Source organism: Pundamilia nyererei, unplaced genomic scaffold, assembly GCF_000239375.1.
Source record: "Pundamilia nyererei isolate P.nyererei 1_Seehausen unplaced genomic scaffold, PunNye1.0 scaffold00048, whole genome shotgun sequence".
NCBI classification, from domain to species: Eukaryota; Metazoa; Chordata; class Actinopteri; order Cichliformes; family Cichlidae; genus Pundamilia; species Pundamilia nyererei.
Genome location: NW_005187449.1, coordinates 548,071 through 568,588, shown reverse-complemented (window position 1 = coordinate 568,588; position 20,518 = coordinate 548,071). Strand labels below are relative to the sequence as shown.

The following is a 20,518-nucleotide window of genomic DNA, read 5'->3' as shown; positions in this document are numbered from 1 at the left end:
TATATATATTTCGGTTACATTTTACTAAAATTGTTTTTGCTTCAAGAATATTTTTTTCGGTGTGAAACAGGAAGTGGAAACAAGGGAGGCAAGCAAAAGTACCAAAACCGAGGGAGACAAAGTATATAAACATCAGAAACATGAGAAGGAATAACAAATCAAAACAGTGACCAAATTTGGTTTTACTTTCAAACCCTAACAGAATATATTTACTGTGAAAGTGTAAAAATAAAAAAATAAATCTGTGGTTCAGTGTAGGACTTGAAACGTGATCTCTGGTGTGATCGATCTAATTATTCTTGCCTCTTGCCTCTGAAACGTCGAGTTTTGAGCCCTGCAAAATCTCAGCTTCGTCTACATGTGCAAAACTCAACAGATGTCGACGCGGCCTGATGAGAAATGTGTTGATGGGAAGGAATTCAAGCCTCGAAAACACATAAATACCACGACTGTTTCAGGAACACAAATGTCTGCCTGCAGACACCGACGCCGACATGTGCAAAGTCATTAGGAGAAGACCTTTCGTGCGCAGTTTCAAAGTGCTTTTCTTCTGCGTTAAAAACGGGGAGGCTCTGACCCTCTTTTAAAGGTGACCGATGTCGAGGCGTGGGGGAGTTTTGGGTTTTTGTTACTTGCTGACTAAAATGCTGCTTGTGCTCAGATGCTCCTTAGGAGTCATAGTTTTTTATGCCTTTACATAGACTTGCACCTTTTTTCATCAAACGTGCAGGGAGATGCTCTTCTTTTATGCTGATAATTCAGACAGGTATGTCTTTGAAGCACGTTATCCTTCCAGGGGTAAGATTTCTGTGTAGATGGCCTTATTATCCATAATTTGCAGGTCATGCTACGGGTTTCTGAAATGTGTTTAGCAGTGACTTTCAAGGACCTCTCTTGAGAAACACCTAATTGACTGGATGAATTAAATCTCACATTTGAAAATATCAGTGAAATGTTTAGACGGTATTTGGTACCAGTCTCTCGAGTCGTGAAATGTCATTAGGCTTCATAATTATACATTTCACAGAGACAATGAAGTTCGCCACCTTTCCACACATAGTGTCTCGCTAAAGGAAACTACTTCAGAGCAAACAGCTGCAGACAACAAATGTCTGGCAGTAGAACTGAGAAAGTGTTTTTTGTTTTTTTGCAGATCATGACTCTGGAAGATGGTGTCTGAGATTTGAATTTGAAGTCTAAAGCTACAGGACCAACAGCAGATACAGAGGTGCCACACTGAGCTACAGCCAGGTATCGTCACAACTGACTGGTGTTTCTATTCTTTTTGGCTCAAAGTATGGCGGTGATTGCTTTTTTATAGTTGATTTGTTCTGATCCTGGGACTAAAACCTCAAAAATTCTAATTCCAGCAGCAATCTGGTGATAATCTCTGCAATTAAACTCTTTTTGTGCACAAAATCCAGATAATTTCAAGAGAGTCAGATCGGATGGGCTTTCTCTCACCTAGTATTCAGCAGGAAACAGGGAGCTCCAGAGCTAGCAGGTTAAAGACTGACTGATTAGTGTGTCTACAGGGTGTGTATGGTTGTAATGGCTTCAGTAGTCCATATAAAGAGTTGTTCAGAGTGGTTTCCAAGTGGTGGTTTAAGTGGTTTTATATCAGCCACATGAGAACAAAGAACCTAAACCGAAATCTTAAGATAGAGTAATGCATTAAATACTTGCTGTAGTTGGTGATATCATTATTTGCAAACTTGTGCACTGGTGTGTTTGGGTTCTTCTGCAATCACAAGAAAAACTAAGCTGAACAACAGCTGAAACACAGGAAGGGGAGAAGAAATCAGGGCTGATTGAGTCTAAATGTTCAGCAGATGCTCACTCCGCTGCACTATTACATTTTCTTTCAGGAGGTTTGGTCTTTGTGGTAGTTAATATACCTTAATGTGTTTGCACAGACAGACCTATTAGGATTCTTGGGGTGCAGGCCAGGCTACAGTTTAGGCTGGGGTATAGAGTGACGCCGTAGCCTTTATGGTGGGTTTAATGCAGAACTATAAATCACGCATTCAGCTGTTTTACTGCAGAACTGTCTATATAAATTAAATGTTACTTTGACATATCCACATTAGCTTTTTGTTTGCACTATTTAGTCTAAACAGCATCTGTCGGAGCTTTTGGAAACTTGGCTTTCCCGCTTGTAATTAATGACTTTGATGCTGATGTGAATGATGCAAATGGGAATTAAAGTCCTCATGTCTCCAAGGACAGCTTAAAGCAGAGGTGGCACAGTGCCTCACGGAAAGATGAACACAACTACTTCTGCCACTGCAGTTTCAGGAAGCTAACTCGTTTTCCCTCTGCAGATGGAGGTGAATGCAGTTGAAAAACGCCATCGAACGCGATCCAAAGGAGTCAGAGGTATGTGTCTGTCCATCTGCCTGTCAGGTTTTACAAATGTTTTTTTTTTTTGCCAGAGTGGCTCAAGACCGCTGAATGAATCACCGTGTATTAGGAAAAAGCCAATTTAGACATCTAATATGTTAGCTGCTCCTGTCCCAAAACTTTTATTCACACAAATTTGAATGTAACAAATCTTTCAACATCTTTTCCTTGTGAAAAGTCTCCATGTCAAAGTGTCCCTGTGCAAGATATTGAACTCCAAATTGCCTGTGATGCATCCATTGCAGTGTGATTGTGTGCATGATAAAGGACATATAATAAAGAGATGTATGAATGAATGTGTGTGTGTGTAAGCGGGTCAATGTGGCTTGTACCTTAGAAAGATCTCTAAGGGCTCAGTTAAGGTAGAAAAGCACAATGATGCCTGAAAGCAGGACCCAACCTGTTAACCTGCACGCAGGATTAGGTTTATATATCATTTTTAGTGTGGGCTATTATTTCTCTTATAATCCTCGGTGACCTGTTGTATTATAAAAAGGAAAGTAAGTTTGTCTACAACAGTAAAATTAGAAGATACCTTTCTAGTGATGTCCAGTTAGTAAATGGGGAAATTTTAACATATTTTACAGGTTGTATTTCTGCCTCCACTTCATGCTAACTACAGTGGGATCATCTGAAGCACAATTACAGTGGATGTGTTTATTATTGTTAGCTCGTGACTGTTGAAAGCATTAACATTAATCTTTGCTGTTGTGTCCCTGTCTGCAGCCGCCGTGGAAGCAGTAACACAGGAGTTATTCAGGTAGGTAAACCTGTGCTGATCTCGTGCATCCATCACTGTACTGCTCTTTTTTTCTTCTTTTTTTATTGCATTTTGGCTTTGTATTGAGGCAGCAGCTAGCATTCATCAAAGAAAATATTACTGAGAGACTTTTCCTGTATAATCAGTTATATGTCATTTCTATCCATCATCTTGCAGTTCTTATTCTCAGGCCCACCACGTCTGCTGCTGGGGTCCAGCCTGTGAAATACAGGAATCGGCCTGATGCAGCACATCAGATTTTTGAGCCTGAGCTGAGCTCGAAGGCGATAAATAAATACCGTCGGTCGCGTGTTAATTTGTCCAACGCTGTGTATTACACGAACAGCTAATTTAAATTAAATGCAGCCAGTAATTCATTAAATTTTGATGACTGACTAGAGAGAATCAGCAGCAGCTCCTGACAGTGACTGCTGAATACCACTGCTACCTGTGTGTGTGTGTGTGTGTGTGTGTGTGTGCGTGTGTGTAAATGTGCGTGTGTGCGAGAAGGGCAGGTTTCTGCTTCACTTAATCTCATTTAGTAAAACTGACAAATATTGGTGTGTGCAGCAGATTATGGTCGAACCCAGTTTGATCCAGGTCAGCGCTTTACTGTAAACAACATGTCCTGCCTGTGCCGCGTGAGCCCGGAGCGAAGGAGCAGAAAACTCGGCGTGATTCACCCTGAATTTAAATCTGATGGGTGCTGGTGAGGGCCAGACACGGACAGGGCAAAGTCAGCAGTAAATCGTGGAAATGATTCACAGAGTAAATACTGCAAAATATTATAAGAACATCATGACCAATCGCTTAAATGTGTTCGTCAGTTTTATTTTTTCATCACAGTCGTTGACTAATCTGACTAATCTTCGGGGATAAACATGTACAAATAAATTTGTCATTGCGGTGTGATGCGGCAGATTTGGGGGGGGGGGAGTGAAATGAAAATTCTACCATGACTTAATTTAAATTGCTAAATAAATACATCACATCTGTCAGCTCAGTGGGAATCAGAGCTGCAGCTAATGCTGCACCACAGCGATGAATTTTAACTTTAGCTGCAGTAATTTCTGGGATGACTAATGAGTACAGCTAATGGTGGACATTTACAGTTCCCTGCGGATGGTGTTTTGGTGGCCCCCTTGAACTCTCTTCTGGTGTAACCATTGGGCTGCAATTTCAGCTTGTACCCAGGAAATGTCAACATTTGATGAGCACACTGTGGGGACAAACTCTCGTCTAAATCCCGGTGTGCCTGATATGTTTCTGGCTGCAGAAAACAAAAGGAAGAAAGCAAAAATCATACCTGATTGTAATCTAGCTGTTATCCCCTTCAAGGTTGACTCCTTTTGCAGTCCATTTCTGAGCCAAGAACATGTGCTCCCACGATGTGATTTGGATTTCCTTTGGGGAAGAGGACAAAGGGTGCATCAAGTCACATGACCCTGACCTGATGTGTCAGATCAGTTTCTTATGCAAATTTATTAGCTTTGTTAGCTTTTTCTGCATTAACTCAGATCACGCTCCTATTCTAATCTTAGAATGATGAAGCTTAACTGAAGTTTAAATAGGCAATGTCACACCTCTTATTCCGGTGTTTTCAGCTGCATTGCCACACAGGTATAAAATCAAGAACCCAGCCACAGTCTGCCTTAAACAACTGGTGAAAGAATGTGTCGTTGTAGTCGAGCGCGGTGCTTAACAGGACGCCACCTCGATGTTTCATGATCAACTGATTTTGATGTTATTAGCAAGTGGAAGTGCTGTGGCAACTCAGCTGCAAAGTGGCAGGATTGGGGAGTGCCAACCTGCACAGAATGCTCTGGTGACTGAACAACTGCAGAGCTCTGAACCTCCTCTGCCTTTAACATCAGCTCAAATACTGTGTGCCGGGAGCTCTGTGGACGAGCAGCTCCCTTGAGAAGAGCTGGCCAAACAGAAGAAGAATGAATTGGATTGAGGAGATGAGCTGACTGAACGGACAGGATACGTAAAGTACAACTACAAGATAAAGAAGAATCGTTTTGAAATATTAATCATGCATACTCCAAGAAAAGTATGGAGCTAGTATAATGGGTCCCCTTTATTTGATATTATAATGCATGACTGGATGTTTGGTGGAAAAAAAACAGATTGGGTGAACATTTTTCTGTTTGTGTGTCCGCCTATCTGAGACATACTGATAGATGATAGGAGTGGGAATGGGATACTTCTTTCTTTATTAAAGCAGCCCTGCTGTTGGTAATCAGTCGTTTTCAATCAACTTCAATCAGTGGATTTGAATAATTGCAAACAATAATCAGAGAAACAGAAGATCAGAGGGTGCAGATTTAAAGAAAGCCATTGTATTGCGTCACATGACTGTGTCTAAACTTTAACTCAGGGAGGGTTAGCACACAGCAAGCCATTCAATCTCACAATGAATCTAAAAATGCTCTTCAGATGAGAGCGACTTGAAACTGATTTCAATAGTACTGTATGTCACTGTGCTGACATCAGTAAGACTGATTATTACACTGTGACAGGGAGAATAATACTGAAGTCAAAGGTATATTCAGCTGCTGTGGAAACAAGTGGAAATATCTCACCACACAAGAGAAACAACATTTTGTAATTTCAAACTCGGGCTCGTTAAGGTTAAGGTCGCACTGATGCATTGTAAAAAAAAAAGTTTTACCGTGTATGTTTGGCTCTAACCACACACACACACACACACACACACACACACACACACACACACACACACACACACACACACACACACACACACACACACAAAGCTGTGGTGGGATCAATAATGCAGTGCTATCAGTCTCAGCTCCCACACCGGTTGATGAGCTGCCTCACCTTGAACAAACCATCTCCTTCTCCTCCTCTCCTCTTTCTCCTGCCATTCCTCCTCCATTTGGCTGTTTTTTCCTTCTTCTTCACCTCTCCGTCACTCTCTTTTTGTCTTCCTACTTCTCATTTTCCCTCTCTTTTACTTCCACTCCTTGTTCCAATTCCTCTCATTTACCTACCTGCAGTCCTACTCTTCTTCCTCCTCTTTAACCTCCTCCCCTCTGTTCTCCACCTCCTCTGCCTCCCTGCGCTCGTGAGCCTCACCTCTATTTTCGAGCAGCTCTCATTTTAGCCCGAGGTTGCAAAGCATATAGATCAGGTGATGTTGGGTGGGTGGAAGGGTGGGTGGAGCTCTGCAGTGCGGGGTCAGAGGTCATGCTGGGTGTGGAGTCCCTGAAGGCAGGCAGCGTGATTTGGCTGAACGGTCTGCGTGTCTTCACTGCAAAGAGGTTTGAAAGCGTGACTCAGAGCTCGGGAGAAATCTACAGCTGTGATGCAGAAATAAAAAAATTAATTAATAAATACATAAAGAGATAAGAACTGTTAAAGCTGCGGTTGACAGATGAAAATGTTCCACATCTGTCTTAATGAACCAGAACAAATGCTGATAAAAAAAAGAAAGATGCAAAACATAATCCAGGAAATCAAAATTGGATCACAGATGTGATTTTTAAGGTTTTGTCCAACAGCCAGTGCTTCCCAGGGTTTTATGATGCTGCAAGGGAAGACTGATAATCATAAAGGGAACAAGTAGAGATGCACGTGCAAAGTAATCTGCAAACAGTGCATGCTTGTGTGTGGGTTTTTTCATGTAATGAGAAGACAAACAAGCTAAATCCCTGGGACAAAAACATCATCTCCTCTTGCTGCGCTGCTTTGCTTCCAGCATGACTAACAACTTTACATCGCTCTGTCAAAGGCTGCTCTCTGACCCAAACACTCGCGTTTCTGTCATGTCCGCTGGATCCCTTAAATTTGAATTTCATTTTGGCAAAGAGGACAATGTTGCACGGAGCCAAGTCTCGCAAAATTTTCTGCACACTGCACATGAGGTCCATACTGAAATCGCAGGTGCACGCGTGCCTGCGGTCTGAACGGGATATCCATGAAGCAATAAAACAAAGACAGCAGTCATACTGGCAGTGGTTACAAGAAGATGAAACTGAAAGTGATACTGTTAATTTAGATAGGGCACTTTCTTTTCTTTCAGTGGGAGGAATGGTCCAGTGGTTAGCACTGTTGCATCATAGTAACAGGGTCTGAATCCACCATGCTGGCTGCATGGAGTTTGCATGTTTCTCTGTGGATTCTCACCAGCTACTCTGGTTTTCTACAACACTCCAAAGACGCGTGTGTTAAGTTAACTGGTGATTCAAAATTTTGTTGGTGTGAACCGCGTTAGTTGTTAAGAGGATGGATGGATCCTTCTGGTGGGACCTTCTAAATAAGCTCGTTTTTCGGCAGACAGGTCTGAGTCTGTGAAGTTTTTCTGTATCACAACAGACCATTAGGTGCTGTGGGTCCCTAAGCATGAAATTTCAAAATAGACCTATTATGGTTTTCCTTATTTTCTGCTGTTACAATGGAAAAAATATCGAAACCAAATAACGATCTATTCAGGACAAAAAAATCCACACTGAGAAAACAAAAAGCCCACTCCACATGATTAGATCTATGAGTTACTTTCCCAAAAAGATTATCTTTTATCTTTTGGGTTCTTAAACAACTGAGGTAGAAACTCGGTAGAAACAGCTCTGTAGAAACAGCTCTGTAGAAACAGCTTTGGTTCTAGTGGAATTTCCTTTGAGATAATTTTCTCATATGCCATGCTGAAATCTTTCCAGAATCTTTCTGTGAAGCATCTCAGTACAACTGTTATTAGGTCATAAATATGTCTTTATGATATTGGGTAGAAGTTACACTTGTTTGCGATAACCAGTTAAAATTTATTAATCCGTGCAATCAATGAGCATAAACTGATTTTTGATCTGCTAGTGAAATTTCAGTTTCCAAATCTTTTGTTGTAACCTCTCTTGGGAGACAGACACTATCTCTACTTTTAAGATTGGGCTTAAAACTTTACTTTTTGATGAAGCAGTTAGGGCTAGATCAGGTGACCCTGAATTCTCCCTTAGTTCAAGTATGCTGCAATAGGCCTAGGCTGTGGGGGATTCCCATGATGCACTGTTTCTTTTTCAGTCACTATATGTTTATACACCAATCTACATTTAATTATCAGTTATTATTATCTCTGGCCTCAACCACAACTGGTTGCGGCAGGTGGCTTCTCCTCCCTGAGCCTGGCTCTGCCAGTTTCTTCCTGTTACTGTCCTCTGGTTGTTGGGGTTTTCTCTGTATTATTGTACGGTCCTTATCTTACAGTATAAAACGCCTTGAGGCAACCATTATTGTGATTTGGTGCTATATAAAAAATTTAACCTCTTTGATGAGCAGGATGTAAGGTGATAATAAAATGTAAACATTTGTTTGTCGTCAGTATTTCAGTCAGTTTTTTGGGGCCTAGTAAGTGAATTATGCTTTTATGTACAATTGCTTGTATTTGATTGGCCAGCACTGCACAGTTTTGCTGGAAAAGGTCATCATATGTGCTGAAGGAAAAAAAAAAACTGTTATCCTTGCATTTTTGGCTGAAGCCTTTTGTATTGGTGCCCCTGTGGATTAGAAATGAATGAGGAGGCTGAGTTGAAGCGCTGTTGTCTGTCTGAGTGCCGACTGTAAGAATAATCCAATGAAAAGCAGTGGCCTTGAATTTAGAGGAACTACAATGGAGTCCAATGGTGAAAAAAAAAAATCACAGATAAGACAGTCCAGATCACAACAAGCTAAATGTGGACAAATGTGGGATGTTACTAATGCTGAGTTTACACCAGCTTCACACGGTTGTGAGTAGTTTTCCATTTTTACCCTTTCTCTGTGCTAATGTCCACGTTATTCACTTTAAATCTGTATAAGTTGTGACTTTGTGGTAATTCACATTTCTTCCCAGTTGGGCTGCTTTTTTCAAAGTTACTCTCTCTCCTGCAGCATTTACCTTTTAGAACTAGAGGCCCCAACACGTGAAAAATGGGATATTGCTTTACAATCTCAAATAATTTTAGAAGAAGCCACCTCCTGTGGAGTTCAGAGATGATGGTATAAACAGGATTATGCAGCATTTTTTTTTTCCAGAGGATCATCTTGACTTGGACAAAGTAACTGGTGGCAACACAAAGCTGAATAATTTTAAAGGTGGAGTGTTGGAAATCTCACCACTAGATGTCAGTATATTGCAGATTTCATTCAACTGAATTCTGGTTTCCTATCCCAAAATTTAAAGATGAGCTCTGGGTTCTATGGTAGGTCTTAAAGGGTTAAAATCTTTCTCTCTCTGTATTTAATGTCATTTTTTCCCAGCGCTGGTCGGGTTGTTGCTTTCCTTTATTTTTTCACTTCTTTGTTGTAGAGGAACCATTCTCAAATGATAAAACTTAGCTATCTTCATATCTTGGGTCTGAGGGTGCAGACAAGAATTTAAATTTTGCCTCCACCACAGGTAAAACACCTACGATTTCTCCTCTCCTACATGTTTTCCATACTGCATATGTGTCTTTAGCCACATACACAAAATGCGGTCTAACTCGTCCACTGTATTCAAGATGGTGGAACAACATGGCAGCTTCCACAAAGCGGTGCCCACACCTATGTGTTTTTAATGTTTTAATGTATTAATTCTGAGTTTATGAGAGTGCTTCAGTTTATTGGAAGACGCACTTACACACTATTCAGTGTATATTTATGTGTACAATATTTGTTCTATTAAATAACCTCAAAAAGTAACTCACTGTACCTTTATACTGAACAAATTTCATGGCCATTAGAGACTGCTTTGTGTACAGAAGCTACTCTTTCAGATTAAAACCCTTGTAAGTGTAGTGGTAACAGGTAATAACATACTTATAAGCATCTATTTAACTTGCATTAATCTGACTGTATTGTAACCTTTATGAGGATATTTTCTCTCGATGCATGTCATAGATGCAAAAAAGCATACTTAACTGTTAAAAAATGCACAACAGTTTGTACACAAGGAGAACAGAAATACTTGGAGAATGTAAAAAGTCAGAAAAACACATGTAAGCGAAAGTCTTAAGAAGCTATACAAGCTATAAAAAACTGCAGCAGGGCATGAATGATAGATATAAATAGGCTGAACGTGCAGCCCTGGATGAACCTCAGATATCATTATATTTTGCGTGCTGGATTGAGATGGTCTGCGTGCGGTACAGGAAAAATAAAATCAGACTTGCTGAAGGACAGATGATGTGCTGCTTGTTTCTTTCTGACCATGTGTGTTTCCTTCTCAGCTGTCCCACCCCCGGCTGTGATGGCAGCGGTCATGTCAGCGGGAAGTACGCCAGACACCGCAGGTATGAGATGCTCGACATATTTTCTACAGTGTAAATGACGCTCTTAGATACTCTTAGAATAATGTTAGGTGTTGTAATATATTGTCATGTCAGTGTCTTTGAGCTGGCGCTGGTCTTTATTTTCCTTGTGCCTGAGATATGAAGCTGCTTTAAATGAAGCCAGTGCAGCTGAGGTCTGAGGGAGCTCTAAAATATGTCCTGTATATATGAAAGGTTGGGATATCGTCCTAATCAGCACACGTCATCGGCTCGGTCCTGCCGACACTTGTGGAACTAATCATCTTTATTTAAGCACTGGACAGCAAATAATCTGTTACAAGGTCCTTCAAACTGAGTATTCAAATAAAATTAAACTGATGACATGAACAGTTGTAAGCTAAAAGACAATTTAAAGAAGGATATGACCTGAAATAAAGTGGAAAAAAATGAATATAGTCAGGGAAATACTTGCATAAATTTTCAACAGTCCATTTTAAATAGAGGTTTAGGAGATGTTAATGACACCACCAGCTGGTTTCCTCCGTTTCAGAGCCCCGGAGCCTCGACTTCAAAGACCGCTGAGACAGATAAAACACCTCAGCCTGTGAATTGTAAACGACATACCGAATTGTATGGTATTACAAGGTCATGTAGCTGAGAGAAGAGGCTTACTAGTGAGCCATCAACAGGAGCTTAAAGTGAAATCTTAAATGCACTAGTTTACTAAGAAACTAAGATCAATTTAGCAGCAGCTGAGAGACCAAGAAGGGAACATCTAATGGTAATTTTTTTGACATCTTTTTGACTGCTTGCTTTTGCCAGTAAAGCTCATCAAGAAGTTGTTTTTGGTCCACATAAAACTCAAGGTAATTTTTTAGATTGACAGAGAGTAAGTTTCTTAAACAAAACTGTGGATTTTTCTCTTTGTGTTGGACAAATTATCAGTATATTCTAATCATCTGAGGTGCAAAAGTAAAGAGGTTCATTACACGTGAATGTTTTCTATTTTGGGTGTTGATTGACTCTTAGGTTGTGTCACATCCGCCATCATTAGCATTCCTGTTCAGGATTCTTTTAAAATGCCACTGGAAATCTTAAGCTAGATCACAATTGAAGATTTCTGCATGGTCTATCACATGACCCAGTTACTAATGGACAGTACTGGCTCATTCTGGAGCTATTTGGGTAAATGTACACATACAGATGTGTGGGCTGTGGCATTGCAGTCTTGTGCGCCGCTATGGCACAATCCTGCCGTAACGATCAGGGTAAAATTGATTGCATTGGAAACAATAGCTCAAATTAACAGACCTTCATTTGGATGGAGTGATCCTGTCTTTCACTGACATGTTTCAGAAATATGGCTTGGCGAAGACAGAGAATTTTTGGACATATCTACCACTGACAGACTGTATTACCAAAGGCCAATTTATCATGGACAAGAACCCAGTGAGGGAATTTTTTGGATTCTCCTGAGATGGTGCATTAGGCAGCTGTGTTTTATAAAATATTCAACCAATTTAAAAATGATGCGTTTAATAATCCGACGATTATTTGGCAAAAGGAACGTAGATACATTGTAACTATGTATTACATTTTATTTTTTCTCCCTCTAAACTTCATAGTAAATAGACTAGTTTTTATATGATGCTGTTCTGCTCTACTTGAGCACTTGGATACAACATGCCTGATTCACACACATGGGGGGAAAATTGGGGTTTAGTATCTTGCCAGGGATTGAACCACCAATTTTCTGATTAGTAGCTGACCTGCTCTAGCTGCCCCCAACCTTATAGCTCCTGGTATTTCCCAATGGTCTCCCATCTGAGATCAGACAAGATTGGGCTTGCTTACACTTGATGTCCAGCGACATATGCTCAAAATGCAAAGCAGGAATATTTATACATTCCAGTCAATCTTGGCCACTTTCTCGATCAGTTGGAATCGTTGACCCTATGACTAAGGAAAGACACTTCCTCCTCAAACATAGAAGCTACGTTAGAAATGATATTATATTAAAAAAAACATGTTGGCAAGAGATCATAATGGTATTGAAAACCTCAGCAGATCTTTGGGATGGATTTTTATTGGCGATGTTTGAAGTTGTAAGACATGGTTGTTGCCTTCTTTGTATCTTTCTGTTTCTATGCCGTTGCCCCTTCTTTCTTTCTGTATTCATGTACTTAAGTAAAATAATGGATACAAATTGTGTATATTGTGAAATATGACAATACAGGATTTGAACAGATAAAATGGAGAGAAAAGTGAAAAAGAATAACAAAAAAGTTGCAGACTTTTCTTGGCGGTGGCTCACAGGCTTCAAACGTCTCACTCAGCAGCTGAGAAAACGAATCCTACCAACATTAAATGGGCTCATGTCACGGTTTCAGACCTCCTCGATCGGCAGGTCACAGCCTTCATCTCAGTAAATTCGTCCCTCTGTCACGAGGCTGCAGATAGAAAAAAAACCCCAATCTGGTGGAGTGTGGCGCTGCGTAGTCCTCAGGTCACATCACTCGGGCTGTAGGACAGATGGTTTGTGCCTCAGATCTCTATCACCTCTGGAAATAGTGAATTACCAACATAATTAGAGGAGCTCTAAAATTTAAAAAAAGCATTAAAAACTTTTTTTCTTGCAAAAAAAAGACAAAAAACAAACCTGAGGAAGTTATGTATGCACAAACATAGAAGTGAAACAACATGAAACCACCAAACTTTTTCTGCACAAATCCTGGTAGAACACGTATGAATTATAAAAACCAGGTGAAATATATATCAAAGCAAGTCTGCTGTATCTCCACTGAAGTAGACATGGATCACAGAGGTTTTCCCTCAAAGAAGATCTATTTGAAATCTGAATATGAGAATATATATATATAGATATAGATATACATATATACATATATGTATGTGTGTGTGTGTATTCATAATAAATGTATATATAGAGATTATATACATATTATATATATATAGAGAGAGAAATTTATTATGAAATCCAAGCACTTGGATTTCATTGGAGTATGTCCAAAATAAGCATAAAATATCTTTTTTAAGTGTAGGTGGTTGGTCTGTGTGTGCGTGGGGGAGGGCGGCATGCAGAGGGTGCACAGCTAAGGACAGCATTTCGATAAAGCCCGTGGTAACAAAGAGATAATGAGGAGGGCATGATGGTGAATCGCTGGCAGGGCAGACGGATGGCGCAGCGAAGGGCACAGAGGAAGCTCGGGAATTTCAGTGTTGGGCGAAGAAAGAGTCAAACGGGGGGGAAAGAGTGTCAATATAGGAAACGCACACCTGTTTATTAACGGTTTCATGTTGGTGAGACGACAAAGATGGGATTTGCTGTAGTATTGCCCTTACATCCTTTTTCATTACTCTGGTTTTACTGTTACTCCAAAAGTGTTTATTCAGGCTTAAGGAGTTGCGATGTCGATGCATTTAAACTAGATTAACTCTGTTTTGCTGTTGCTTGCTGGTAGTTCAGCACAGTGATTCAGGTAGTTCAGTGAAAGGGAAAATATTTATTTATTTATTTATTTATTTTGTTTCACCGTTTTTTTCTCTATGTAATTAAAGACTGTTCAATAACATTGCACTCTTTTTTGTGATGATCCTGAGTGTGTGACATGCGCTGCAAATAAAGGCTGCATGTAGTTTCTGGGTCTGAAAAGTGAAGTCGGGGCAGAAGTGGCAGTCATGTTTTATGCTTTATTGTTAATTTGATGCTAAATGGGATTGCAATGTACGAAACAACTGTCTTTTTAGTTAGAAAATGAGATAATATTCCCATTGTCATCATTTTCTTTTTACTCAAACCTTAAACCATGTGAGCATAAGCTTCATTTACCAAAGGTCTGCCTTTTATTTGGAACCAGAAACCTCACCCCCTATTAGCCACTGGAAAAACTGCAGCTTGTGGTACTGCTATATTGTCTTGACTTTGCAGATCCAGAGGATTTGGCCATCTTTGTATACAGTCTACTATGTTCTGTCAAGAAAATTAGATTGGATTTTTTTGGCAGTAGCAATAAGAAAAGAACCAACATTTTATTATTTAAATCAGTCAATAATATTATATATAATTTTCTTATCTCATGGACAGACTCCAGTACAGTGCTGGACTGCAGTAGGCGATGGCAGTCCTTGTTCTGCTTTGCAGCCTTGCTTAGTTACAAAGCAGTGGCAGCAGCTCTCCAGCTGCTTCAGGTTTTGGTTTGAGTGGACCTCCAGCTCACAGCGCATCTCAAAAGAACAAGGGCTGCTGTTTCCAGCTGCAGTTCAAGATGGTGGGCATAAAATGGGACTTGAGACAGCCGAATTACATTGAATGTGAAAAAGTGAGTGGCGTTCTTGTGCAAGACAGGTTGCTGATTCGTGAGGGACTGAATTTCAAAATAAGAATGATGGTATTGTCCACCAATCCTTCAGTCGTCATAACAGATAAAAATACAAATGAATTGCAAATTTTACTTTGGTGGCTGACAAAAAAAAAACAAACCCTAAGCAACCTGTCCTAGTACAGTGTGCATGAGAAACCCTGGAGTGTATATCACTGTAGAGAATACTACATACCACAATGTGTTACATTAGTGTGCTGTTTATGTGCAGTTTGAGTTTCCCATGTGGAAGATTTTGTGTGTTTATATGGGATTTGTTGGCAGTAAGCTTTATCCCTTTGTCTCGTCTTATTCCCCAAACCCAACCTCCTGCTTTGAGGATCCATTCACAATTTCTCCCTATTTCTCCCTATTGTTCTGCTGGGATCAATAACTCCTTGAGGCAGAGACGCAGTTAGTGCTTTCAGTGCTGCTGAATGAGTTTGGGGAGGAGACAGTCAGGTTCAGAGTCACTGTCTCTCTCCCTTTCTCCATGCTTCTGATTCTCCCTCCTTCCCCTACCTCTCTTTCTCTCTCTCTTTACCTCTCTCGCTTTCTCTCTGGAGGATGTCACCATGGCGACAGCACTGTGCGGATGCTGCAGTATGAGGACCAGGAGGGATGCAGCCTGTCTCCCATGGCAACTGCTAGTATACGATGTGAACATTGTGTCGCCCACACCACCTCCCCCCCACCAACTCCTTGTATCACTGTCACCACCCAGTCTCTTATAGATCTCCTCTGTCACCTCTGGCACCAGAGCTGAGGGCACTAATCCCACACATGCTTGGATATAATTATCACACTGCTGCCGGTTTATTAACATAAGTAATAGCAAATGGAAAGCTGATTTTAATAAACAATAATTTATCCTCTTAATGGGGAAAATATATAACTGTTAGTCTCACCTTAGCAATGTTTACCGGTAATAATAAATGAACCGCAGTCATGTTATAATGATTTCTGATTTTGCTGACAGGTGTTAATATGTACGATTAAACTGAAGCTAACGCTGATGCTTTAAGCTCAGATAGACTGACTGCAGGGTAAACTGAAATAAACGGACTCTCTTTGTTACTTTGGTAAGTCAGCGTGTTCATGTAGAGACAGTAAATCCCTCACAGGTGTCCTCAGTGGAAAAAAAAGTGACTCTTGTACTTGTTTCACACCAATACTTGGTGTCAATGCTGGTTGGAGCCCAGTTCTCCCTTGGTGCCTCGGGAACCAGCAGGTTTAGTTTGAAGAAAATTATGGTAAGCAGAATCTTGTTGGATCCATCTGTTATTTATTGATGAATTGATTTTAACAGATTCAGCGTTTTATTGGCCAGTTTTGCATGAATCCATTTCAAGACTGTGTACCTGCATTACTTTGGTGGATCAGAGGTTTAAGAGCTGAATGAGAATACTCTCTAAATCGAATAATGGAAAATATTTTGAATTTTAAGCCATCTAGTCATTGATCGTGATGTAGATATAAAAATGTGTAAATTCAAGGTGTGCTTAAAGACAACTGCTAGTTGTCACACACAGACAATATAAAGCACTCCAGCTTTTGTTTGAGTCTTCCCATTCTGAGCTTTTTGGCGATTGGCATTTTATTTTACTGCTTCGAAAACAACACTGCATGTTCATTTGCTATAGCAACTCGATGGCATGAGAGTTAAATCCTAAAGCGAACCCTTTAATGTCTATTTGACTTTAAATAGGGCAGAAACTTAGACAGTGAATAACATGAGGAATTTAATAAGACATTAAACTAGAGATTGAGACATAAACTCCTCAGAAAGGTGTTTAATTAAATACATAATCAAGAGCAAACTATCAATTTTTTCTCACAGACTGCTACACAATGTTACCTCTATTTGCAAATCGCCACCTGCTGGCCATTAAAAAGACACTGAGACAAAAAAGGAATATCAGGTGTAACTTTAAGAGACCAGAATACACTGTTCCTTTCCATACAGAAAAATAATGCCCTGTAAACAACTGATAATCTACAGAAGTCCTCATAGAAATGATGATAAATATGTGGGTGTCTTTGTTAGGCACCTCCACTTGTCCTCATAGCCACAAAAATGGACTGCAGTTTGTGTCACAGAGGCAGTAATGGACTCTGGCTGTCCACAAAACACACAGAGTGTCCACTTAGACACAGTAATGGATAAGCTGTCATGCAACACTGTGTAGAGTTCGCTGTTGCGTTGCATTCTTTATTTTATAAAAACAATATCTGATGTTGGATATTCTAAACTGCACCAAGATCCAGATCCTCATATAGATAACCAATAAATTATTAAGTGATTCAGCCCACAGTATGTATTCAATCATAATGCTTCAAGACTGCAGCACACCAGTTTAGAATGAAGAAAAAATGTAGTGTGTAAACCCACCCTCTCTTGTTCCCTCTCTCTCTCTCTCGCTCTCTTTTCCTCCCCGTAATTACCATGCGTAGTCTCTCGCCCTTGTCTGCAGTGTTCCCTCGTTTCTGATCTGCTTTAATTACCACTGGAATTTTAATTGGCGGGAGACAGCAAGGTGGCCGAGGTCACACTTGCACACATGCACAGGCAGGAAGGAAAGTTGGCAGCCTGACAGCCTATAAGGTAAAAGACGAAGGGATCATTTGAGGAGAAGCGTGTTTGCATGTGTGCGCGTGTCATCTTGAAGGAATATTCACTGCAGTGGTTTGTGGTGAATGAGCAGCTTTTAATCACTGTGCTCGCTCTGTTCTCCTTCTACACTCAAATCTGAGTTTTAAAAAAAATCCAATGTTGTTGAAATATTTATGCAAAGCATTTAGTAAATAAAGAATAAAATAATAGATGCCTTTTATTTCCCAAATCAGTGATTATATATAATGAAATGTAATGATGCAATTTTATACATAATTTCTTGCAGACTAGCCATAGATTCATCTGTATATTAAGCTATATTAACTTTTAAAATGATGGTAATTAAACCATTACTTGAAAAGCTGTCACATGACTCAGGCATCTTATTTAATTGTAGACCAATCTACAGACATCTATCTAAAATAATCAGCAGTAATACAACAGCCAACTGATGGCAGTTGATTCAGAATTCATCACATTTCATGAACAGTCTTAAAAGCCCTGAGTTCAGTGTTTTATGCTGTTGACAATAATATTTTATTACAGTGATTAGAGCATGCTTTATTAGTGGTTTAGTGGTTTGCATCATATCTATCCAATAGACTCCATTTTATTCATGCGAATGGATCCCTTAGCTAATAGCATTATAACATTATACATTTTCATTGCTTTGCAGATGACACCCAACTCTATCTGTCCATGAAGCCAGATAACGCAAACCAATTAGTTAAACTGCAGGAATGGCTTAAAGACATAAAGACCTGGATGACCCTTAATTTCCTTCTTCTAAATTCAGATAAAACTGAGGTTATTGTACTCTGTCCTAAAAATCTTAGAAATATGGTGTCTAACAAGATGCTTGCTCTGGATAACATTACCTTCAGTAAAACTGTGAGGAACCTTGGTGTCGTTTCTGACAAGGTATGTCCTTCAATACACATATTAAACAAATATGTAAGACTGTTTTGTTGCATTTCCACAATATCTCTGAAATTAGAAACATCATTTATCTGGGTAACTTTGGATAAGTCAAGCTCAGGCTTCACTGTTGAACGTCAGTTACGGCAGAGGATGCTTTAAAACATGTATTGTTGAAACATTTATTCAAAGTTTCCCTGAATGTAACAAAAGGAAAAAGGGACAGGTCACGTTCTTGTGTACTTTCAGAAAGATTGGATTTGGCATTTTCATGGTGCTTTTAAGGACAGGCTGACGGTACACACCTACCTGTACAGATTTTCCCTCTTTGTCAGCTTTTTGAGAGGAAAAATTGGCTGAAGCTACAGCAGGAGATTCAGATTCAGCTGCCTGTTTTGTTTTTCCACCGTCAGAGTTTGAGTTTCGGAGCGTTCTGGCAGCTCATATAAACAGACCGCAGATTGGAGAGCATCGGGTTAAGGTTATGTACACTGGTCTGAGGTCAGTGCATCAGAAACCTGTGCCAGCAGAGACAGACTGCATCTGTTGTGTTAATGCTAATAAGCATACTACTGGTGAGATGTTTCAGAACTAGCATGACTCTGACTCAATTTGGTAGAAAACAGTGTTTGCATGTGGGACTGTTTCAAATGTCTTTATTCATGTTGCCAGATGAAAAGAGACAGAAAAGCAAAGAAGTAAACAAACCCATTTTTTAATAGACTGCTTGTGATAAAATGAGCTCATTATCGCCTAATGAGGCTGATTCCTTCAAAAACTGTCTGACTGACTCTTGGCCTCGTATTTTCATTCAGCTAGGAAGTGTAGCAGACAGACGCACTGCAATGTGCTAAGAGTTTTGCAAGCTACAAATGTGTGTCACTACACCATTTATGGATTTTATCTGCTTTAATCAGATGATTGATGTCACTCAGGTCTATTTTCAGCAATTTTGTACACTCATTTGGTCACTTCTGAATGTTTCTTTTAGCATAACAGATTTATTTCTTGTTCTTCAGATTATAGGATAATAGGAAGCTACTTACTCCTGCTTGAGAAACAAAATATATGTAGTCAAACAAAGTCACTTTTATTTGTGTAGCTGCTTTGCAAAACAGCAGGAGTTAACCCAAAATGCTTTCCAGCTGATTGTACAAAAGAAGCATACAGAATAGATAGTGACAGCACCGAATAGCTAGTGCTAAAGACTTTGAAAGAAACGACAAGAGAAACATGACAACCACAAAATGTAAAAGCCACAAAAACATGGTGGCAAATAGCGTAAATAAAGGAATACACTATAAAACAAAATCGGTACAAATATGTCCCGGTAAGTTTCTTTCTTTTCTTTTCTGAACAGTAGTTTATGTGCATTTCAAAGCAAAAAGAAAAAAAAAAGAATCGTTATATGTAACTAAGTGTAAAGTAAAAGAAATCTTTAAAACTACAGTTCAGTGAACTGTTTTAAGATAAAGAAATTTACAGTATTTCATTTATTTATCTATTCTTCTATACATTTTAACCACACATTTAATTGTACCATTTAGGAAAACCTTTGTTAGAAGAAAATTACAAGCATTTGTTTTTTTGTTTTTTAACAGTGTAACTTACTAAATGTAAGTTAAATGTAAACAGAGTCCAGTAACTTAACAGAGTAACATGAACTAAGTAAAAATAGATGGCTTTTAAGACCTAATTTAGCATTTTTAACACCTGGACTGGACTTTATGTGGACTGTATGCAGACTATTGCAGAGCCTGGGGGCAAGCACAGAGAAAGCATGGCCACTTTGGAGAGATGAGGACTGAGAAATGTTGGTGGGAGGATGACCTAAGAGACCTGGAAGCAGAACGTATAGTCAGTACATCTGTAATATCATCACTGTGTTACTTATCCATTTAAAGCATAAAGCAGCATTTAAAAAATAGTTTATAATACAGTTTCATAACATTTTAAAACCATTAGTGTATTTCACTGCCAGCCTGTAGTTCAGCTAAAAAAAAATGTATGTGTTGTCTTTTCTAAACTCTAAAAAAATAAAAACTTATTGTATGACTTCTCATAAGTACTTATTTGTACCCTTGTTGTGTACCTGTGGTGACAGATTTTGTACAACCTTAATATTATGGTACAAAAAATGATATTAAAAAAACCCCCAAAACTTCAAAATCTGACATTCTTGGCGGTGGTAGGGGTGTAC

At 39.5% G+C, this 20,518-nt stretch overlaps 1 protein-coding gene across 4 annotated transcripts in view; it reads left to right on the top strand.

Annotated features, from left to right (window-relative positions):
- The window catches only part of myt1la (myelin transcription factor 1-like, a), an 84,815-nt gene that overhangs the window by 17,878 nt on the left and 46,419 nt on the right, over positions 1-20,518 (top strand). For all 4 annotated transcript variants that reach the window (XM_013910784.1, XM_013910782.1, XM_013910783.1 and 1 more), the window contains exons 2-5: positions 1,154-1,251; positions 2,325-2,379; positions 3,130-3,163; positions 10,369-10,431. In XM_013910784.1, coding sequence (XP_013766238.1) covers positions 2,325-2,379; positions 3,130-3,163; positions 10,369-10,431 — 152 coding nt within the window. In that variant the 5' untranslated portion in view covers positions 1,154-1,251. The remainder of the gene's footprint in view (positions 1-1,153; positions 1,252-2,324; positions 2,380-3,129; positions 3,164-10,368; positions 10,432-20,518) is intronic.